This window comes from Somniosus microcephalus, chromosome 1 (genome assembly GCF_052327205.1).
Source record: "Somniosus microcephalus isolate GS21.2 chromosome 1, FLI_Smic_1.0, whole genome shotgun sequence".
NCBI lineage: Eukaryota > Metazoa > Chordata > Chondrichthyes > Squaliformes > Somniosidae > Somniosus > Somniosus microcephalus.
Genome location: NC_140987.1, coordinates 385154715 through 385175721, shown reverse-complemented (window position 1 = coordinate 385175721; position 21007 = coordinate 385154715). Strand labels below are relative to the sequence as shown.

The following is a 21007-nucleotide window of genomic DNA, read 5'->3' as shown; positions in this document are numbered from 1 at the left end:
TGCTGCTGTTGGTGCTGTTGTTCCTGGTTCTGCTGGTGCTGCGGCTGGTCTTCGTGCTCATCTAATGTCCAGAAGGGAAGGAAATATATGGCCCCCATGCTTCTGGTATATGCCTCAGTTGAGGAAGCGGTGAGTGAAGGTGGCAAGAGGGGTTTCCCAGGAGGTCACACTGGAGATTGGTGTCAGGCTCCAAACTTCCACAGCTGTGGTTATGCCTTCTAAAAGTTCCCCCAGACCTGAGACTACAAAGTCCTGCCACCTGCAAATGATGGCTGATCAAATCTCCTCTTTAATGGTTGAGCTGCAGCTGATAGTCAGCAATTCAATTGTGCTCCTGCCAGGTTTCACCGTCGTGTTTCAGAACAGGCGTGTTTCACGTGAGAAAAGGGTTAAAATCGCAATGGCCTTTCAAAATGGCATTATAGAGGCAATTTAGTGCTTGTTAAGGGCCTTAATGGCCTATCCCGCCTCTTGGAGGCGGGACGGAGACAGGACCATTGGACACAAATTAATGAAAATTGCTTGGAGGCGGGGTTGGGCCCGCCCGCCAGTTTTTGCAATTTTAACCCCCCGACACGCTTCTAATCCCGCCTCCACGGCCCAATGAAAATCCTGCCCATTGTCTTCGATTCCCCGCCACAAACTCCGTTCCCTAGTCACCGACTGCATTCCTCTCCATGGCTACTGTCTGAGGCTGAACCAAACCGTTCGTGACCCTGGTGTCATCTTTGACCCTGAGATGAGCTTCCAACCACATATCCACTCCATCACCAAGACCATACCATCTTCTGACTCCGCCCCTGCATCAGCTCACCTGCTGCTGAAATCCACATCCATGTCTTTGTCACCTCTCGACCTGACTATTCTAATACTCCCCGGGCCGGCCTCCCATCCTCCACCCTACTTAAACTTGAGCTCCTCCAAAACTCTGCCCGTATCCTAACTCGCACCAAGTCCCATTCACCCATCACCCCTGTGCTCGCAAATCTACATTGGCTCCCAGTCCAGCAATGCCTCAAATTTAAAATTCTCATCCTTGTTTTCAAATCCCTCCATGGCCTTGCCCCTCCCTATCTCTGTAACCTCCTCCAGTCCTACAATCCTCCGAGATCTCTGTACTCCTCCAATTCTGGCTTCCTGTGCATCCACGATTTTAATCGCTCCACCATTGGCAGCTGTGCCTTCAGCTGCCTAGGCCCTAAGCTCTGGAATTCCCATCCTAAACCTCGCTGCCTCGCTACACCTCTCGCCTCCTTTAAGACACTCCTTAAAATCTACCTCTTTGACCAAGCTTTTTGTCATCTGTCTGAATGACTATCTCCTTAGGTGGTTCGGTGACAAATTTTGTTAGTTACCGCTTCTGTGAAGCGCCTTAGGATGTTTTACTATGTTAAAAGTGCTACATAAATGCAAGTTGTTGTTGTTGTTGTTGAAATTACAATCCTACATACCATTTTCAAGCATTGGCTTGGAACTGTTTTACTTAGGCAGCACTGAAATCTACCTGATGTTGGCCTGTCTCCAGCAGGCAATGTATCAATTTAAACCAGAGCAAGTATCTGTTCAGCGGTTGTTGTCAGATACAGGATGTTAGACATCAAGCAAGGCAGAGGAGAGTGCTTAAAGGCAGATACCAATATCGGCTGTGGTCTGATACTAATAAGTTGATATTATGTTGATTTGATATAATAAGTAATGTAGACTGATATTCAGTTGATTCCAACTACTATCATCTAATGGGCTGTAATGTTTGTGTAAAACTGCACATATTCATATAATAGTGATATAGGATAGACTGGTAAAACATACGTTGTGTATAGGGATACGTTAGACATCTGTGAGGAACTATCTATAGTTGAGTCTGAGATATCGAGGTGCACAGGGACTAGGAACTATTTGGTGTAACAAAACTTTGATAGATCCAGATTTCAGGTCCTCGCCCTGGAGAGCTGTGCTGGTACATACAATATGGTCGCCCTCTGCATTGTTCTCCAGTTGTTCTGTTGCATTCTTGCTTTCTGACTCCTGGTCAGCTCTGTTTTTATCTATCCGCTAGGTTTGTCTCTTTAAATCCGGGAGGTTCAATGGCAAAAGAAACATCAGTGAGAGAATGCTATTACCATATTCAAAAATATGAATTCAGAAGTATCACTGACTTGGGAGACTACACTAAAAGGTATGAAGGTGGACATACAATGGCTAACATTCAAGGAAATAATGCATAATTTGCAACAAACATATTCCTCTAGGGCATAAAAACCCAAAAGGAAAAGTGATCCAACCATGGCTAACAAAAGAAATTAAAGCTAGTATTAAGTCAAAGGAGGAAGCTTATAAAGTTGCCAGAAAAAGCAGTCAGCCTGAGGATTGGGATCTTTTTAGAAATCAGCATAGGGGGACCAAGAAATTGATAAAGAAAGGGAAAATGGAATATGAGCACAAACTAGCGAAAAATATAAAAACAGATTGTAAGAGCTTCTATAGTTATGTGAAACGGAAAAAACTGGCGAAGGTAAATGTAGGTCCTTTACAGTCAGAGACGGGAGAGTTTATAACGGGGAATGAGGAAATGGCAGAGAAATTAAATAAATACTTTGTTTCTGCTTTCACGGAGGAAGACACAAAAAACCTCCCAGAAATATGAGAAAATCAAGGGTGTGGCGACAATGAGGAACTTAAAGAAATTATTAGTAAAAAAACAGTACTAGCAAAATTAATGGAACTAAAAGTCGATAAACCCCAAGGACCGGATCACCTACATCCTAGGGTTTTGAAAGAGGTGGCCATTGGGATAGTGGACGCATTGGTTGTCATCTTCTAAAATTCTATAGATTCTCGAACGGTTCCTGCAGATTGGAGGATAGCAAATGTAACCCCACTATTTAAGAAAGGAGGGAGAGAGAAAACGGGGAACTACAGACCTGTTAGCCTCACATCAGTGTAAGGGGTGGTGTGTGTGGTCAGCTTTGCCTCTGACTCCTGAGCGGTTCGAATCGCTCCCACTCCCTTGGTTCTAGACTTTGGACTTATTTGGGGGTTGTAATGAAATTGCAACAGACAACTGAGTTTGTGAAAAGAACTTGGATTTTATTTGAGACAGGAAAATATACACAACACAACAATCTTATCACTCTAAAAAGGGGGAACACTTTGGAATATATGAGGGAGAATAACAATAGACAAAATACTTCACCCCTCCCAATCCCACTACACTGACTAAGTTGGACTCCAGAGGACCAGGGAAAATGCTCACCAAACGACTTTCTTGACAGTTGTAGAGGTTTGCGATTTCGGGATTGTAATGAAATCTGTTTGTCTTGATTCTGTATTCGTTTTGCACTCATGTATATTACCCTCCCCCACGGTGTATAGTTTCACTTCCTCTTTCCTGACTAACCTGGAAGGTTCCAGGTCTTGGCTCTTGGCTCCGCCCCTGACTTCTCTTACATAAAGATCCCAGGATCTGTATGACTCATTCCTGTGAACCAGTCGGCGTGTTGAGATGTTAGCTCTGATCTTAGTGATTAAAAGCCAACTTGTTAAAGTCTATAACTTCTAGTTTTGTGGTTATTGAAGGCCCATCAATTTTAATCACTAAAGAATACTAGGATGGATCGACTCCTAAAACCAGAGCATCTGGACTTGGATCCACATTCTGCTGAAGCATCAAATCAATTTGGACACTGGCTCAAATGCTTCAAACTCTTCGCGGGGGCCTCATCCGCTAGCGAGGTAGATAAACTGAGTCTACTGACTACTCGCGTAAGTCATCGGATTTATTCGTTCATCCGGGACGCCACCTCTTGCACGGAGGCCATCACTATCCTGAAGGCCCAATACCAGAGGCCGGTAAACGAAGTGTACGCCAGACATCTGCTGGCTACATGCAGGCAGTGACCAGAGGAATCAATGGACGATTTCTTACAGGGCCTAAAGGACCTGGTCCGGGACTGTAACTGCAAGGCTGTGACGGCCAACGCGTACTCTGATGAATTGGTCCGCGATTCCTTCATCACGGGCCTCAAATCAAATTATATCCGGCAGAGACTGCTGGAGAAGGAGGTCCTGGACTTAAAAAAGGCAGTGGCCACTGCGCGATCGCTGGACGTGGCCCAGAGAAACTCTGACTCTTATTCTTCCGGCCATGCGGCCCTCACCGCCTCGTGCGCGCCGAGGGGGCTGCCATCTTGGAATCAGCCATCTTCCCCATTCAGGTCTCAGACCAGCTCTACGCCACCGGAGTCCCCACACAGAAGTTCACCCAGGAGTCCTACTACAGCGGCAATGTCTCGAGGCCCGAAATGCTACTTCTGCGGCCAGGCCAAGCACCCCAGACAACGATGCCCAGCGAAGGACGCTACATGCTTCAAATGTAAGAAAAAGGGGCATTTTAGCAAAGTCTGCAGGGGGAATCCGATTTCCAACTCTGTCACCGCCTCGTGCGTGCTGTGCGGGCCGCCATCTTGGGATCCGCCATCTTTTCCTGACTCAACGGCCACCCAGGGCCCAACAGTGGCTTCGATCACGGTGGATCAATCCAGGCCACACCCGTTGACAAAATCCATGATGGACATACAGGTAAACGGGAATTTAACTAAATGTTTAATTGACTGTGGGAGTACCGAGAGTTTTATCCACCCTAGCCTGGTACGGCGGCACTCATTAACGGTAACCCCTACACGGAGCAGAATTGCTATGGCTGCTAAGCCCCACACTTCGGACATTTTGGGCTACTGTGTGGTAACACTGACTGTAAAAGGCACGGACTACAAGGATTTTAAACTCCTCGTGATGCCAGAACTCTGTGTTAATGTAATCTTGGGCCTGGACTTCCAGTGCCACCACGAAAGTGTCACGCTAGCATATGGCGGGTCCCAGCCGCCACTCAGTCTGTGGCCTATCAACCTTAAAAATCAGCCCGCCCTCTTTATTCGCTAATCTCGCTCCGAACTGTAGGCCCATAGCGACCAAAAGTAGACGGTACAGTCTGGAAGACAGACACTTTATCAAGGCGGAAGTGGACAGACTCCTGCGGGAAGGCATTATTGAATGCAGTACCAGCCCGTGGCGTGCCCAAGTAGTCATAGTTAAAAATAGCGAAAAGAAACGGATGGTAATTGACTACAGCCAGACTGTTAATATTTATACCCAGCTGGACGCCTACCCTTTACCCCGCATATCAGAAATGGTCAACCAGATTGCGCAATACCGAGTCTTCTCGACTATCGACCTCAAATCCGCGTATCACCAGCTCCCCATTAGAACGGAGGACCGCCCATACACCGCCTTCGAGGCGAACGGGCGCCTCTACCATTTTCTCAGAGTGCCCTTCGGGGTAACAAATGGGGTCTCGGTCTTCCAACGTGAGATGGACCGCATGGTTGACGAGAATAAACTACAAGCTACCTACCCCTATCTGGACAATGTCACTATCTGCGGGCACAACCAGCAAGACCACGATCTAAATCTTGCGAGATTTTTAAAAACTGCCCTAAAGCTGAATCTAACCTACAACGAAGACAAATGTGTCTTCAACACAACCCGTCTCTGTATCCTCGGCTGTGTGGTGGAAGATGGGGTAATTGGACCGGACCCTGACCGATTACGCCCCCTAAAGGAACTGCCCCTGCCACACAATCCCAAAGCTTTAAAAAGGTGCCTGGGATTTTTTTCGTATTATGCCCAATGGCTGCCCAATTACTCTGATAAGGCCCAACCCCTCATTAAATCGACGTCCTTCCCACTATCACTTAATGAACCCCCAGACGCCCTATCGCGGGGAATGTGTGCCAGCATTCATACGGACAAATTACAGGGTCTCCACAACGACCTCTGTCACCCAGGGGTCACCCGACTATACCATTTTATAAAGTCCCGCAATCTGCCCCACTCCATCGGAGGTGGTCAGGGCAATGACCAGAGCCTGCCGCATCTGTGCGGAATGCAAGCCTCGTTTCTACAGGCCTGACCGTGCACACCTTATCAAAGCCACACGGCCATTCGAGCGCCTCAGTCTGGACTTCAAGGGACCCCTTCCCTCTGCCGACCGTAACGTATACTTCCTCAATATCATTGATGAATATTCCCGCTTCCCCTTCGCCATTCCCTGCCCAGACATGACCAGTGCCACGGTCATCAAGTGTCTCTGTAATCTATTCTGCATGTTTGGCATGCCGAACTACATACACAGCGATAGGGGGACGTCATTCATGAGTGACGAGCTGCGCCAGTTCTTGCTCTCGAAGGGGATAGCCACTAGCAGAACCACTAGCTACAACCCCCGGGGTAATGGGCAAGTCCAAAGATGTGCGGGTTAGGTTGATTGGCTATGATTAAAAAAAATTGACCCTTAGTGTTAGGGGGATTAAATACGTGGGGTTACGGGGATAGGGTGGGATATCTGTTGGTGTAGGGGTTACGGGGATCGGGTGGGATATGTGTCGGTGCAGGCTCGATGGGCCGAAATGGCCTCTATCTGCACTGTGGGGTTTCTGTGATTCTGTGAATGCTACTGTTTGGAAGGCTGTCACGTTAGCCTTAAAGTCAAAAGGCCTTCCGACCTCCCGCTGGCAGGAAGTCCTCCCAGACGTGCTCCACTCCATAAGGTCTCTGTTATGTACTGCCACTAACGCTACCCCTCACGAAAAGATGTTTGTTTTCCCCCGGAAATCCACCTCGGGCATATCTCTACCCGCGTGGCTGACGTCTCCGGGGACAGTACTATTGCGGAAGCACGTGAGAGGCCATAAAACGGATCCCCTTGTGGAAAAGGTACAGCTCCTCCATGCAAACCCTCAGTACGCCTATATCGAATACCCTGACGGGCGAGAGGACACTGTTTCCATAAAAGACCTCGCTCCCTCGGGGAGCGGAGAGAACGATGGGAGACTACCCGATGAAAACCCACACTACAAAGAGACAGGACGCCCAGAGGTATCAATACCCAACTTTAACCTGGAGGACACTGCAGATAACCTGGAAGACACTGCGGAGGCCCGGACAGCGGAGGAACCAGAATCCACTCCCCTAGAGGCACCCCAACCGGCTTTGCGCCGATCCCTGAGAACTGCAAAACCTCCTGACAGACTCACTTATACCAACTTTTAAGAAACATCACCCCGATGGACTAAATCTATAGAAGGGGTGAATGTAATGAAATCTGTTTGTCTTGATTCTGTATTCGTTTTGCACTCATGTATATTACCCTCCCCCACGGTGTATAGTTTCACTTCCTCTTTCCCGACTAACCTGGAAGGTTCCAGGTCTTGGCTCTTGGCTCCGCCCCTGACTTCTCTTACATAAAGATCCCAGGATCTGTATGACTCATTCCTGTGAACCAGTCGGCGTGTTGAGATGTTAGCTCTGATCTTAGTGATTAAAAGCCAACTTGTTTAAGTCTATAACTTCTAGTTTTGTGGTTATTGAAGGCCCATCAGGGATTCTCTAAGTGTGGCAGTTGGGGCCTGCCGTACCCCGGACGTGGTAGAAGACTTCACCTGTGTTCGTTTTTCAGTCTTTGCGTGTCCGCTGATGCGGTCGGGTGCGTTTTGGATCTATCGGGTAAGCACCCAATTTAGTTTGGTTAGGTATAGGGTTTAGAGTTAGGAAAATTGATGGGACTGAAGGCCGATAAATCACCAGGGCCTGATAATCTACATCCCAGGGCACTTAAGGAAGTGGCCCTAGAAATAGTAGATGCATTGCTGGTCATCTTCCAGAACTCGATAGACTCTGGAACAGTACCCATGGATTGGAGGGTAGCTACTGTTACCCCACTATTCAAAAAAGGTGGTAGAAAAAAAGCGGGGAATTATAGACCGGTAAGCCTGATATCGGTAGTGGGGAAAATGCTAGAATCTATTATAAAAGATGCAATAGCAGAGCACTTGGCAAGCAGTGACAGGATCGGACAAAGTCGACATGGATTTACCAAAGGTAAATCATGCTTGACTAATCTACTGGAATTTTTTGAGGATGTAACTGGTAAAATAGATAAGGGAGAACCAGTGGATGTGGTGTATTTGGACTTTCAGAAGGCTTTCGATAAGATCCCACATAAGAGATTAGCGTGCAAAATTAAGGCACATGGGATTGGGGGCAAGGTATTGACTTAGATAGAGAACTGGTTGGCGGACAGAAGGCAGAGAGTTGGAATAAACGGGTCGTTTTCCGAGTGGCAGGCAGTGACTAGTGGGGTACCGCAAGGATCGGTCCTAGGACCCCAGCTGTTCACAATATATATTAATGATCTGGACGAGGGAATTGGATGTAATATCTCCAAATTTGCAGACGACACAAAGCTGGGTGGGAGGGTAAGCTGTGAGGAGGATGTCGAGAAACTCCAGTACGATTTGGACAGATTGGGTGATTGGGCAGAAACATGGCAAATGCACTATAATGTGGATAAATGTGAGGTTTTCCACTTTGGTGGCAAAAACAGGAAGGCAGATTATTATTTGAATGGCAATAGATTGGGAGAAGGGGAAGTGCAAAGAGACCTGGGTGTTCTTGTGCACCAGTCGCTGAAGGTAAGCATGCAGGTGCAGCAGGCGGTTAAGAAGGCCAATGGTATGTTGGCCTTCGTGGCAAGAGGGTTCGAGTACAGGAACAAGGATGTCTTGCTACAGTTGTACAGGGCCTTGGTGAGACCGCACCTTGAGTATTGTGTGCAGTTTTGGTCGCCTTACCTGAGGAAGGACGTTCTTGCCATGGAAGGAGTGCAGCAAAGATTCACCAGGCTGATACCTGGGATGGCAGGAATGACGTATGAGGAGAGATTGTGTCGATTGGGCTTATACTCACTGGAGTTTAGAAGATTGAGAGGGGATCTCATCGAAACCTATAAAATTCTGTCAGGCCTGGACAGACTAGATGCAGGAAGGATGTTTATGATGGCCGGGGAGTCCAGAACCAGGGGTTATAGTCTAAGGATAAGGGGTAAGTCGTTTAGGACTGAAATGAGGAGGAATTTCTTCACCCAGAGAGTGGTGAACCTGTGGAATTCTCTGCCACAGAGGGCGGTGGAGGCCAGTTCATTAAATATATTCAAAAAGGAGTTGGATATATTTCTTAAGGCTAAAGGGATCAAGGGATATGGGGAGAAGGCAGGGACAGGGTACTGAATTTGGATGATCAGCCATGATCTCATTGAATGGCGGAGCAGGCTCGAAGGGCCGAATGGCCTACTCCTGCTCCTATCTTCTATGTTTCTATGTTTCTATCAAATCTTACCCAGGGGTAAGTCAGGATAGCTTGTAGAGTGGAAACAAACTTGCGAATCCGGTTTCTTCCAGGTTGGTTTCTTGTTGGTCGCGGTGGCCCAATATTACCTTATTGTTGGTAATACTGTTGGTTGTTTGTTTCTTGGGGCCCTTGGTTTCCGCGATTCTTTTCTCCTTTCCTTCCGTTCTCCTTCTGTTGTCCTTCCGTCAATCTCCGATTCTCCGACTGAGTCGAACTGACAAAGCAGGCCTCAATTATACCATTTGAGGCCTTGCTTATCTGCCCGCCAAATCTTCTCTGGCCCATTGTAAATTTTGGCGGGCTCGTTAACAGTAATAGTTTTGAAATTCTTTAACGGGTTTCGAACTGGTCCCATCTATTTTTAATTGCTTTAAGTTGGTGTAAACTAGGTTCGGGATGGTCTGTCGAAACCTAAATTGGCTTTAAATGACTGTTTAATCTTTGGTCCGATTAATAAGTTTTGTCCTCTCCTGCTGGGGCCAGGGTCCCTTTTGTTGGTCAGTGGCATGTACTGCATTATGCATACTCTTGATGGCTCTGTAATTTTGGCAGGAACTGCTCTTCTGTAGGCCTTTTGTCATTTATGTGAAATGACTGAGACAGCCCAGAACATTCCCAGACAGTTTGGCTTATGCCAATACCCAAACTGCTTGTTTTACAGAGGCCTTCCACAGGCCTGGACATGCCCTTTCAAAATAACCAAAATCCTGGGGTTTTAACTTTAAGCTCCCTTTTGGCCCAACATTCTTTAAAACAGTAATCTTCTTGGTTTGAGGGAATCTTTAGAATTTTGCAAACCTTATATCAGTAGTTGGGAAAATGCTGGAATCTATTATAAAGGATGCAATAACTGGGCACTTAGAAACTAATAGTAAGATTGGGCAGAGTCAACATGGATTTATGAAAGGGAAATCCTGTTTAACAAACCTATTGGAGTTCTTTGAGGATGTAACTAGTGGAGTAGACAAAGGGGAACCGGAAATGTGGTGTATCTGGATTTTCAGAAGGCCTTCGATAAGGTCCCACACAAGAGGATGGTGAACAAAATCAGGGCATATGGAATTGGGGGTAATATACTACCATGGATTGAGAATTGTTTAACAGACAGAAAACAAAGAGTAGGGATAAACGGGTTTTTTTCAGGATGGCAGGCTGTGACTAGTGGGGTACCGCATAGATTGGTGCTTGGGCCCCAGCTATTCACAATCTATATCAATGATTTGGATGAGGGGACTAAATGTAACATTTCCAAATTTGCTGATGATACAAAGCTAGGTGGCAGTGTCAGATGTGAAGAGGCTTCAAGGGGATCTCGACAGGCTCAGTGAGTGGGTGAGAACATGGCAGATGGATATTAATGTGAAGTTATCCACTTTGGTAGAAAAAACAGAAAGGCAGAGTATTTCCTAAATGGTGAAAGATTGGGGAATGCAGATGCTCAAAGGGACCTGGGTGTCCTTGTACATGAGTCAGTGAAAGTGAATGTGCAGGTGCAGCAAGGCATTAGGAAGGCAAATGGTATGCTGGCCTTCACTACAAGAGGATTTGAGTACAGGAGTAAAGAAGTCTTACTCCAATTATATAGGGCCTTGGTGAGACCACACCTGGAGTACTGTATACAATTTTGGTCTCCTTACCTAAGGAAGGATATACATGCCATAGAGGGAGTGCAACGAAGGTTCACAAGATTGATTCCTGGGATGGCGGGACTGTCGTATGGGAAGAGATTGAGTAAACTAGGCCTGTATTCTCTTGAATTCAGAAGAATGAGAGGCGATCTCATTGAAGCATACAAAATTATTACAGGGCTTGATCGGGTGAATACTGGGAGAATGTTTCCCTTGGCTGGGGAGTCTGGAACCAGGGGCCACAGCCTCAGGATAAACGGTAGGCCATTCAGGACTGAGATGGGAAGAAATTTCTTCACACAGAGGGTGGTGAACCTTTGGAATTCTCTACCCCAGAGGGCTGTGGAGGTTCAGTCATTGGGTATATTCAAAACAGAAGTCGATAGATTTCTGACTAGTAAGGACATCAAGGGATATGGCGATAGGGCCGGTGAATGGAGTTGAGGCAGAAGATCAGCCATGATCTCATTGAATGGCGGAGCAGGCTCGAAGGGCTGAATAGCCTACTCCTGCTCCTATTTCTTATGTTCTTATGACTTCTGGTCTTGTGCCAGACATTCCACACACTGACTACAGTTGAAGAGAGGAAAGCGAGAAAGCAGCAGCCTGGTGCTAGAGAGTAATTTTAATAGTTTTACACAAAGGACTGGGACTGGGACCATGCTTGAGTTTCATACAACAACACTTCATGCAACAACACTCCACTGTGTACTCTTTCTGTATAATTTGATGATCGGTGTCAGAGCAAGCCTGATGGTGGGTGAAGGCATCAGCAGCATGAAGCTGGTGACATTTTTATTTCTGCTTGAGGAAAACACCAATTTGCCATTGTGTACAATAAAACAATTGCGTAAAAATCGCACTTGCAAACTATATGTCACTGTTGCTCACTAAATTTTTATCAAAGGCCCTTGTCACAACTATTGACTAGCTTGAGGGCCACTCTCCGAAATGCTGCAATAGAATACACCATTGAATGATGAAAAAATGGGTTTGTGCACGGTGATCTGCTTTTACTCATAGTACTGTGGATAGTTGCTGAGGAGGCCAAGCACTTCTGCATGTAGAGGAAAAAAACTGCAGGACCCTTTTTAATAAGACCCTTTCACTTGTTCTACACAAGCAGGGATGACCTAGTTCCATTCATTATTTCTTTTGCAGAGCAAGTGAAGAAAAGCAAGTAACTCTGAATCCTACTTCAGTCAATATCCCACACCCTGGTAGGCGCGTGGATCAGCACATTTTCTGAGAGCTATAGGCAGAGAGATGATTGGCCAGCTAGAGACTGTACTGAGAGGACGGTAGGTTGTTATTGGAAGGATGAGATTAAATGGTCAAAGGTCCTTCTTTATCTTATCTTGTTTAATAGTGCAGTTACGCAATGGCATTGATTGGTTTAGGAAACTTGCAGACTGCGTCACGAGTAGAATGATTATCTTTATTTTGTTGTCTGAGATCTCTGAATCATTCCTGGGATTCAGCAAAACTTTGTCTCGTCAGTGTCCTGGTAAGATTCGTCATCAACAACAACTTGTAGTTATATATAGCATCTTGCAACATAGGGAAACCTTGCGGGGGTGGGGGGTGAACAGTCATTCAGCATGAGCTGGGGAGATGACTGAAGTTATGTTTGAACAGGTAGATTTTAAATTACTTTTAAAAATGGGAAGAGATGCAGCAAGGGGAAGAGGCTAGATAAGTTGACCCCAGAGAGCGTAGTGGAGGGGTTGTTGCCAAGAGATGGCAATGAGGGAGTTGGCGTTGATGCTTTGGGAGAACCAGTGGCAGGTGCTGCAGTGAATGTAGTGGATGCATAGGTTGGAGCAGAGGGAAGCCGTGGGCCCATCCTCTTTGGCTGATGTTATGTAATATAGAAGATATAAAATGCAGCAGACATGGACCGGAGTATAATGGCCTGGATTTTGCTCTCCGCGGCGAAGGTACGACTTTCGCCCTTCACCTCGCGTACAGTTGTCCAGAGACTTTTCACTGACTTGTCAGCAGGGATTTCCACGAATATGGCTGTTTCAGCACAGCGCCCTCCACAGGGGATCTGTAGCGTCTGAACAGGGAAAGCAACAGCGAGGCTCTTCAACAGAAATATTAAATAATTATTTTGCTTCAGTATTTACCAGGGAGATAGAACAGGTGGACATGATGTTGGATGATGAGATTAGTAATGAGATAAGTGCATTTAAAATTTTAAAAAGGGGATATATTAAATAAACTAATCAAACTCAAAGAGGATAAAACCCCATGTCTGAAGAGATAGCAGAGAGATTACTACGCATATTTAATAATTCGTTAGAAAATGGTGTAGTGCCAGAGGACTGGCGGATAGCTAACGTAATACCGATATTTAAGAAGGGGGATAGAACATTTCCAGAGAATTATAGACCAGTCAGCTTAACATCGGTGGTAGGAAAAATAATGGAATCCCTACTAAAGGAGAAAATAGAAGAATACCTAGAAACCAAAAATATAATAATGAATGGTCAGCATGGATTTCAAAAGGGAAAGTCTCGTTTGACCAACCATATTGGATTTTTTTGAGGAGGTAACTGATAGAGTAGACAATGATAATGCAGTAGATGTAATTTATCTGGATTTTCAAAAGACCTTCGATAAGTTACCCCATAATAGACTGATGAACAAGGTCAGCGAATGCGGAGTCAGGGGACAAGTAGCAGAATGGATTGCTGGCTGGCTTCAAGACAGAAAGCAGAGAGTAGGAGTAAAAGGTAGCTATTCACAGTGGCAGAAGGTGGGTAGTGGTGTTCCACAAGGATCAGTACTGGGACCACTGCTGTTCACAATTTACAATAACGATTTAGACTTTGGAATCAAAAACACAATTTCTAAATTTGCGGATGACACCAAATTGGGGGGGATGGTCAATACTGAGGAGGACTGCAACAAATTACAGGACATTAATTAACTTGCAGAATGAGCATATAATTGGCAAATTAAGTTCAACACAGATTAATATTACATTACATTTTACACAGGTACATTTTGGTAGGAAGAATAGGGTAGTCACTTATCACTTGGAGGGTGCAAGTCTAGATGGGGGTCAAAGAACAAAGGGATCTCGGAGTACAAGTACACAAATCACTAAAAGGTGCGATACAGATTAGTAATGCCATAAAAACAGCAAACCAAGCACTAGCGTTTATTTCTAGAGGGATAGAATTGAAAAGTAGGGAAGTTACACTAAACCTGTATCGAACCTTGGTTAGACCACGCTTGGACTACTGCGTACAGTTCTGGTCACCATATTATTAAAAGGATATAGAGGCACTGGAGTGGGTGCAGAGAAGATTTACAAAGATGATACCAGAAATGCGAGGGTATACATATCAGGAAAGGATGAACAGGCTGGGTCTCATTTCTCTTGAAAAAAGAAGGCTGAGGGGTGACCTAATAAAGGTCTTTGAAATTATGACAAATTTTGATAGAGTGGATACAGAGAGAATGTTTCCACTTGTGGGGAAGAGCATAACTAGAGGCCATCAATATAAGATAGTCACCAAGAAATCCAATAGGGAATGCAGAAGAAACTTCTTTACCCAAAGATGGTGAGAATGTGGAACACACTACCACAGGGAGTGGTTGAAGCAAATAGTATAGATACATTTAAGGAGAGGCTGGACAAGCATATGAGGGAAAAGGGAATAGAGGGTTATGCTGATAGATTTAGATGAGGAAAGATGGGAGGAGGTTCGTGTGGAGCATAAACGCCGGCATGGACTGGTTGGGCCGAAAGACCTGTTTCTGTGCTGTATATCCTATGTAACCAGTCAGATTGAAGTATCCTCACACAGACATGCAGACTGTCTACCAAGAAGTAGAAAAACAGGAAAAATAAATTACATTTAAAACATGTACAGGAAGCGAAATAAAGATTGAGAAATACAGATGAGATTAACGGAGAGAGATAAAAGACAAACAGAAAAATTGATTTTTTCTTTCAAATTTGCAACATTAATTTTCTTCTGAGGGACTGAGACTCTATACTTGTAAAATTAATTTTTCAGGGCCAGAGAGGTTGTTCAGTAATTATCACTTATTACACCGTTAAAAACACACTCGCTCCTAAATGCACCAGCCTAACTTTTTCAGCCATCTTTAGTGCGGAACTAGTGGGTAAGTACCCTAAGTTCACGCCATTGTAATGATTTTCAGTGCCGATTCTATCGCCGAGGACTGCAACAGCGCACTATGTGGAAGAGCAGGGTATCTCTGACAGCAACTGTTGGATTTCCACGTTGAACTGCACATGTGCGGACGCCAGAAGTTGCTGTCAGTTTTACCCTGTACTAATGGCGAGCACTGACGAGGCGAAAATATATTTATAAACTCAGGGATATACCTGTTTATACACTGTATGAATGGAACCGCGTTTATGTGTTCAACCATAAATGTATTTTGATGCTTTGGCAACATAAGATGTACCTTATCATGCCAATAAAGCGATTTGTATTGTATTGTATTGATAGCCTCTCAATTATAATTACAGCAAAATCCGGGCCATTAAAGTTGCTGTGTAGGACTAGTCTGTAAAGAAGTTAAAATTGAGAATTTGGTTTGAAATGATTGTTTATTAAATTCTGAAAAATGTACATTTACTTGCATGTTTATATGAAGTTATTATACATTCTTGTTGCACGGTGCTTTTGCAAGCAGTGTATTGATAACAACCAGGGTTCCCTGATATAAATCTGCTTGCATGGGATCAAGGCAGGTCAGAGATTGAATATTTTTCTTTATTATGTTTATCCTACAATGGACTGATGAGGGCAGGTTATTACCCTTCATGGTCAGTGTATGGGTTGAGCTTCCGTTGAGCTTAAAATGGCTAGCAACAGGAACCTCGGTCACACTTGTGGACTGAGGTGTTCAGTAAAGCGGTCATCCAATCTGTGCTTAGTCTCCCTAATATAGAGCAGCAAATACAGTATACTAAATTGAAACAATTGCTGAGAACTGATCAGTTCGGGGTCAGAGAGGGGAAGGTCAGAGGGGATAGTGAAAACACGGCAAAGGGTGAGGTTGGAAGGAGGGATGGGGTCAGAGGAAATTGGAAGGGAAGAAGGATCCGGAGAGCTGTTGGTATCTAAGAGTTGTTGAAGCTTGCGATTCTTGACACCTGAAAGGAAGATAAAAAGTTTTTTGTTAAAGTGGCAGATGAGGCGAATAATGAAACAGAACTGCGGATCAGGACAGCTGAGATAGTAAGTCAGTGCTGCTGAAGATAGAGGTCGAGAGCGTACATGTGGCGGCACATGGTGTTGAGCGTGGATCTCGGGAGGCAGCAAGAGCAGTGGTTTGAGGAATGCTGAATATCATGGAGATTTGTTTAATCATGGGTGGAGAAGAAACATGAAGGGTGGAATTTCAGTTGGAATCCACGTGGAATAAGTCAGAGCCGGAGACAGTTTATGAGGAAAGAGATGTAGCTGTGAAAGCAAGTTTTAGTAGACACCTGATCAAACACAAGAAGGGAAACAGAAAGCAATGAAGGTGAACAAGGTAAAAGAGACAAACGGAAATCCTGTCGGAGAGAGGAGAGAAGAACTCCTTGAAGGTGGGCATTCCTGGAAGAGAATTCTGTGAATAGTTGCATCCTGAAAATTACTTTAATAGGTGGTTGTTGTGAACATTTAATGAGATTTTTCCATGTTGCAGCAGTGCCACCAAGAGCCTCCTGCTGGTGTTGCAGTGCTGCTAACAGTTCTCCACATTGCTCCTGGAAAGAAGTTAAGCCCCAATTTTAGCCTGGGGCAGGAGTGCGGTGTGCACCGGCTGGGCTGGGGGGAAAGCACACAAGACTATGCCAGAGTGAGGCCAGGGCTATTTTAACTCCCGAGCCTCCTTTTTAATTTCTGATATTGGACTCCTGCCCAAAGCCGATGGAAATAATGCAGTGGCCGCCGGGCGGGAGCTTGCAGGTCGCTGCGGGGTCTCTAGCACCAATAATAGCATTGCTCAGGATGCTTATACTGGGGCCGTGCGGGCTGTGGGCTCCACCATCTCCTCCGCCTTGGATAAGCTGGAGAACTGAATAGCAGAGGACTCCCCTTGCGCCATGGATGTGCTACATTCTGCTCTCCTGCATATTAGTGGAGTTCTGAGTCCCTCTGCTATAGGCCTATACACCCTATTTGTAGGGCAAGGACGAACACGTGCTCCCCTCTTCCTCTGTGGATTCCCTGCAGCTCCATGTATTCCTCCCACTTGCTCCTCCTGCTTCTCTTCCTCTAACCAGAATGGAGTGGCTAAAATGATTCCCATTTTCTGATGTAGCTAATACTTCCTTGAGCTTCCTCAGGTTGTGCAGCAACTGCAATAAAAAAAAACAACCAAATACTACAGAGAAATGCAAACAAGATTGGTACCAAACAATTCCAGCAATCTAAGTTATAGCAGATGAGTGCCCTTTTAAGTAGTTTCCAACCTGACTTACTCCAAATAAGTGTCAGGGAACTAAATACATCATAGGACTCGGATTTGATTATATGCACGAGGCTTCTGCCTGTTTTATGCTTAGCCAACTTTCTGTCTGTGGTGCCACATTCCCTTTAATACCCTGTGCCTTAATTGTATTAACAATGCACTTATGTGGCAGTGTATCAAGTGCTTTTTGAAAATCCATGTACACAACACTCACCCATGAAATTTCTTTTTATCAATGCGCTTCCATAATTTCCACAAAGAACAATGCTTATTGCTGAAGAAGGAGTTAGAAATGTTTCAGGATCTGTGCACGTGGGGTCTGTGCTGTATTATGGTCAGGTGTTTGTGTTATGTACAGGAAACTTTCGATTAACCGGCCACTAAATAACCGGAACGCTCTATCCACCGGCAAAATTCAGGAGTCGGTTCAGATAACTTTTTTTACTTTTAGTTACTTTTTTTACTCCATTTGTGGCTGTGCAAGGGTGTAGCTGAACCTGTTGCTAAGCTACAGAGACGCTTGCAACTTGTGCCGATTGTTTTGAAGCACAGGGTTTGTTGCTTTATACGGAGCTCTGAGCTCCGTATCTTTTACTATAGCGTTCGGTTATCCGGCATTGTTGATGGACCGGCACCAGGTCGGTCCCGTCCGTGCCGGATACCAGAAAGTTTCCTGTAGCTGTTTTGCAGTGGAGAGGGTTCTGAGGGCTTTTTCCTAGTTGGGGTCCTGAGAGATTTGTTGTGATTAGAGAAGTGAGCAGTAATGATTATGAGGACAGGGAATCTTTTTGCTGTTTCTGTGGTGGGTGGGAGGAAGGCATCAGCACTGTCTTGTGTTCAAGGTTTATTTGCTATATCACTGATAGTCTCCATCTCTTCCAGGTACAGGCAGAAGGCTCTGATGATTCCAGTGTTACGTTTGTATTACATGATGAGGACCACACTCTCGGGAACTCCCTACGATACATGATTATGAAGAAGTAGGTAGTTTTCCTTTGTCTAATAAAATAGTTGGAAACTACACGGCTGGAAAGATTAAGCCAAGGAGTGATCCTTCTACCAATAGCCCTCCTCAACCCAGATCCATGGTTTGAAAATCAGATCTCTGTTCAGAAAGATACTACTGTACTTGCTTTATTCTTAAATCCAATTGGAGAGTGTGAGCATTATTGTTTAATTTTAACAATTTTCTCTTTGTTGTATGATCATAATGTGCTCTGATGAGAAAAATTGAGAAATGATCTGTGATCAGTCTTTTGGGGCATTATGGGATTAGGCAATTGCATGACTTCAGAAAGTTCAAAGACCGGATAAGATTTTGTCCCAGTGTTTTTTCTCTAAATGGATACTGGTCCTGTTAGTTATGTGGAGAGTAAACTACCCCCTGTACATTCAAAAAATGAGAAGGACCATAGCAAATGTGTGTACACTTTATTCCTTCCCTATTCACACAGTCAGCAGTATTTACCTTGCGAAGAGCAACAGTTGATTCTGAGGGTAGGGTTACTTTGGTTCCACTGCAAAACTAGATTGAAACCATTTCAACTCCTTGCTTCATGACCTTTCACATCCTTTAGTGAATAACTTCTATTCCACCTGTATGTATGTGACATGAGGCTACCAAGTTGAGCATACAGACAGATATTGTTGGAATGCTCCCTGATGTGTGCTGTTGTATAGATTCTGCAAGGAGCTGGGGCCATGCAAGCCCCACCTGACTTTCAGCATTTGGTACAAGAGGAAAACATTGTTTTGAGGAATGAGTTACTGCAGATCTTGGAAAAAGTGTCAACTGAATATCTTCAAATATAATGGGACTTAATATGGCCTGGTGTTATTTACTGGAATTTACAATAATTTTATTATAGAAGTAGTCATGCTAATAGTGGCAGCATTAATTCATCACAAATGCAAAAGGGACCAGTGCAAAGAAATATTTAATACACGAGAGAGCTGAAGTGTCTTAAAAAATAAGCATGTTATTGAGAGGAGATGGAGCTCTGAATGCTGCAGCCACTGTGTAGAGTGGGGAGGGAGGCAGCGTGTTGTCTTTGACACAGTTTTCATATAACTGGTTGATAAAACCAGGAATATACCATGGATTTAACTGAAACATTGAATCTTCTCTCAAGTTTACTTTATATGTTTCTGATTTTTAATCTTTCTAGCTTTCCTGCTATATATTCTTTTAATTCCACATTTTTGTTTTGTCTTCTGTCTGAGCTCTATAGATACTTTTGAATTTGGTGCTATAGATGGGTATGGCAGCATAGTGGTTATGTTACTGGACTAGTAATCCAGAGGCCTGGATTAAAGATCCACCGTTCAAATACCACCATGGCAGCTGGGGAATTTAAATTTAGTTGATTAAATCTGGAATAAAAAGCTGGTATCAGCTACTGGATTGTTGTAACTACTGGATTGTTGTAAAAAAAAACATCTGGTTCACTAATGTCCTTTAGGAAATCTGCTATATGTGACTCCAGACCCACAGCAATGTGGTTGACTCTTAACTGCCCTCTGAAATGGCCTAACAAACCACTCAGTTGTACCAAACCGCTACGAAAAACAATATTAAGAATAAAACTGGACAGACCACCCGGCATGGACCTAGGCACCAACTTCAGACACGACAATGGCACACCCAGCCCAGTAAACCCTGCAGTCCTCCTCACTAACATCTGGGGACTTGTGCCAAAATTGGGAGAGTTGTCCCACAGACTAATCAAGCAACAGCCTGACATAGCCACACTCTCAGAATCATACCTTTCAGTCAATGTCCCAGAGGAAGGACAAACCCACCAGAGGTGGCGGCACAGTTGGGAAGGAGTGCTCAACATTGACTCTGGACCCCATGAAGTCTCATGGCTTCAGGTCAAGCATGGGTATGGAAACCGCCTGCCGCCCATCCTCAGCTGATGAATCAGTACTCCTCCATGTTGAACACCACTTGGAAGAAGCACTGAGGTTAGCATGGGCATAGAATGTACTCTGGGTAGGGGACTTCAATCTCCATCACCAAGAGCGGCACGGTAGCACCACTACTGACCGAGCTGGCTGAGTCCTGAAGGACATAGCTGCCAGACTGGGCCTGCGACAGGTGGTGAGAGAAGCAACAGGAGTGAAAAACCTACTTGACCTTGTCCTCACCAGTCTACCTGTCACAGATGCAGCTGTCTATGATACTATTGGTAGCAGTGACCACTGTACAGTCCATGTGGAGATGAAGCCCTGTCTTCACACTGAGGCATCCTCCATGGTGTTGTGTGGCACTACCACCGTGGTAAATGGGATAGAGTCAGAACAGATCGAGCAGCTCAAAACTGGGCATTCATGAGGTGCTGTGGGCCATCACCAGCAGCAGAATTGTATTCCACCAGAATCTGTAACCTCATGGCCTGGCATATCCCTCACTCTACCATTACCACCAAGCCAAGGGACCAACCCTGGTTCAATGAAGAGTGCAGAAGAACATGCCAGGAACAGTACCAGGCGTACCTAAAAATGAGGCGCCAACCTGGGGAAGCTACAACACAGGACTACATACATGCTAAACAGCATGCTATAGACAGAGCTAAGGAATCTCACAAGCAACAGATCAGATCAAAGCTCTGCAGTCCTGCCACAGCAGTTGCGAATGGTGGTGGACAATTAAACAACTAATGGGAGGAGGAGGCTCC

The 21007-nt window shown here is 45.0% G+C and overlaps 1 protein-coding gene across 1 annotated transcript in view; it reads left to right on the top strand.

Moving 5' to 3' along the window:
• The window catches only part of polr1d (RNA polymerase I and III subunit D), a 54873-nt gene that overhangs the window by 5483 nt on the left and 28383 nt on the right, over positions 1-21007 (top strand). Inside the window, exon 2 of the mRNA XM_085996799.1 lies at positions 18210-18307. Coding sequence (XP_085852925.1) covers positions 18210-18307 — 98 coding nt within the window. The remainder of the gene's footprint in view (positions 1-18209; positions 18308-21007) is intronic.